The sequence below is a fragment of the Cynocephalus volans genome, chromosome 10 (genome assembly GCF_027409185.1).
Source record: "Cynocephalus volans isolate mCynVol1 chromosome 10, mCynVol1.pri, whole genome shotgun sequence".
Classification (NCBI taxonomy): Eukaryota; Metazoa; Chordata; class Mammalia; order Dermoptera; family Cynocephalidae; genus Cynocephalus; species Cynocephalus volans.
Window position 1 is genome coordinate 101,114,176 of NC_084469.1, and position 2,407 is coordinate 101,116,582.

At 43.2% G+C, this 2,407-nt stretch overlaps 1 protein-coding gene across 1 annotated transcript; it reads right to left on the bottom strand.

The window, feature by feature from the left end:
* Positions 1-392: 392 nt before the first annotated feature.
* Positions 393-1,352, bottom strand: LOC134388406 (olfactory receptor 7G2-like). The gene has a single exon (XM_063111423.1). The coding sequence runs from the start codon at positions 1,329-1,331 to the stop codon at positions 393-395; it is 939 nt and encodes a 312-aa protein (XP_062967493.1). The 5' UTR covers positions 1,332-1,352.
* Positions 1,353-2,407: the final 1,055 nt, after the last annotated feature.

The following is a 2,407-nucleotide window of genomic DNA, read 5'->3' on the forward strand; positions in this document are numbered from 1 at the left end:
GTTTCTGGGGTGCAATTCACATGTCTCTAAGAGTGGGATAAGGTAGAAGTCTCCACTATAACCACATCTTTGAGTCTTTTTAACGACCAGTCCAATTTCTCCATTTTTCCTACTTCTGAGAATGTTCCAACAAAATCACTATAACCCTTACCTCAGGTTCAGATTCCATAAACTCCAATCAAAGGAACTGAGTTAGAGAATGGAATTTATTTTTGAAATATCACAGAGCCATACAAAATGTATGACAGGTTTCAATGCCAAGTTGAAATAAATTTACCCATTATGTCATTAACTCCTTTCAGATCTTCCTAATGCAGAAGTCTGGCATTCTGGCTCACTGAGAATTTCTCTTTAACTTGCAATGAATCCCCATTACAAAGCGGATGACACAATTACAAAAAAGAAGGTGTCCTACCAATGAATTTCCTCAAGGCTCCCTTCAGGTCCCTGTTCCTCAGGCTGTAGATAAAGGGGTTCATCATGGGAGTGACCACAGTGTACATCATTGAAGCCACTGCAGTCTTCCTGGAAGAATGTGTAAATGCAGAACTAATGTACACCCCAAAACCTGTCCCATAGAACAAGGACACAACTGAGAGGTGAGACCCACAGGTGGAAAATGCTTTATATTTTCCTCCTACTGATGGCATTCTCATAACAGAAGAGACAATTCTAGCATAAGAGAAAATAATTCCGGAAAGAGAAACACCACCAAATATACTAGCTGCAATATATATCAGGATATTATTGATGAGGGTATCAGAACAGGCAAGATTGATGACCTGAACAACTTCACAGAAGAAGAGGGGGATTTCCAGGTCTGTGCAGAAGGACAGCGGCAGCACCATCAGGCTGTGGATCAGGGCGTCCCCGATGCTAACAAGCATGGAGAGCAGAATCAGCAGACCGCAGAGGCGGAGGTTCACGATGACTGTGTACCTCAGAGGGTGACAAATGGCCATACAGCGGTCATAAGCCATGGCTGCAAGGACACAATTTTCCAAGCCACCAAAAACCAGGACAAGGCAGATCTGGGTGAGGCAGCCTGTATAAGTGATGCTTTGACTCTGTTTTTGCATGTTCACCAGCATCTTTGGGATTGTGGTTGTACTTAAACAAATGTCAAAAAAGGACAGGTTGGAGAGAAAGAAGTACATGGGTGTGTGCAGGTGTGCATCAGAGATGACAGCCAGGATGATGAGCAGGTTTCCCAGGATGGTGACCAGGTACATCATCAGGAAGAGGCTGAAGATGAGGGGCTGCCGTTCTGTATCTTCTGCCACCTCCAAGAGAACAAATTCTGAAAAAGCTGTTTGGTTTCTGGGTTTCATGTTGTTAATGAATCTGATAGATAAAATGGGGTAAAATAGAGAAGACAATCAAATGTGCGTTAACTAGACCCACAACGGGAGCTGCATCACAGGTAAATGCCATCCTGGGAAGGGAAGAAGACTGATGGAGGGCAATGCCTTCCATAAATGTATTATTTTGTTACTTTTAAAAGAGCTGACACTGATATAGTACAGAGTCAACATTTGTTTATTTTGGAAACTTTAAGGGGTCATTTTGTAGTTACACTATGCTATCCTGCTAATAAATATCTTTGATAATTTTATTTAAGAAAACAAGTGGGTAAGAAGCTTTGATATTGTCTGGATTCTCTGAGACATCAGATCCAGGTAACAGAGAAAATACAAATGTGAATCAAGAACCAGGACTAGGAAGATACGGTGATGTTTACCAACTTTTTGCCCCCATGACCACAGGATTGTCAGCAAATGCCAGAGAATTTCATCACAGTCATCCTGTTTTAGAAGACCAGATTTCTACTCAGTAGGAAATTGTTCCTGGTCATTTTCTGTAGAGATTGAGTATGAGAGTAATAGATGAGAGGTGCTTAGTATGGGTGCAAAGCTACAAGCTACATTTGAAAAGACGACAGACAGGCAGGAGATCCACAGATTACTAAGGGCTGATAGTCTCCTGTATGAACGCTCTTCACAGCTTGCCCTGGATAAACCTGTGTTAAAACACCTGCCCTCTTTTCCAAACATTTACTAAGGGACTTTTGGTTACCTGGCTGGAGTCACAGTGGAATGATGTTTGGCATCTCTGGTGTATTATATGGAAGATGTGTCCTCAGGAAGGGAAGAGGGACCGAGTGAGGCACCGGGCTTCTGGCCAGGAAGGATCATCTGTGGGAGGAGGCTCAAGTGTGCTACTTCTTTGCTGGGGAAGGACCGTGGAATGAGGTGGCCACAGGCACCTTGCAGTCTCTGTATCCCTAGAGGCTCAATATCTAAAGTTCCTCATTAGCCAAGCAATTTTACTGTCACTGTGATCCCAGGGTACTATCAATCTATACAGGACAAAACTCCAGCAGGCAGGGATCAAGGTGGCTGCTTCC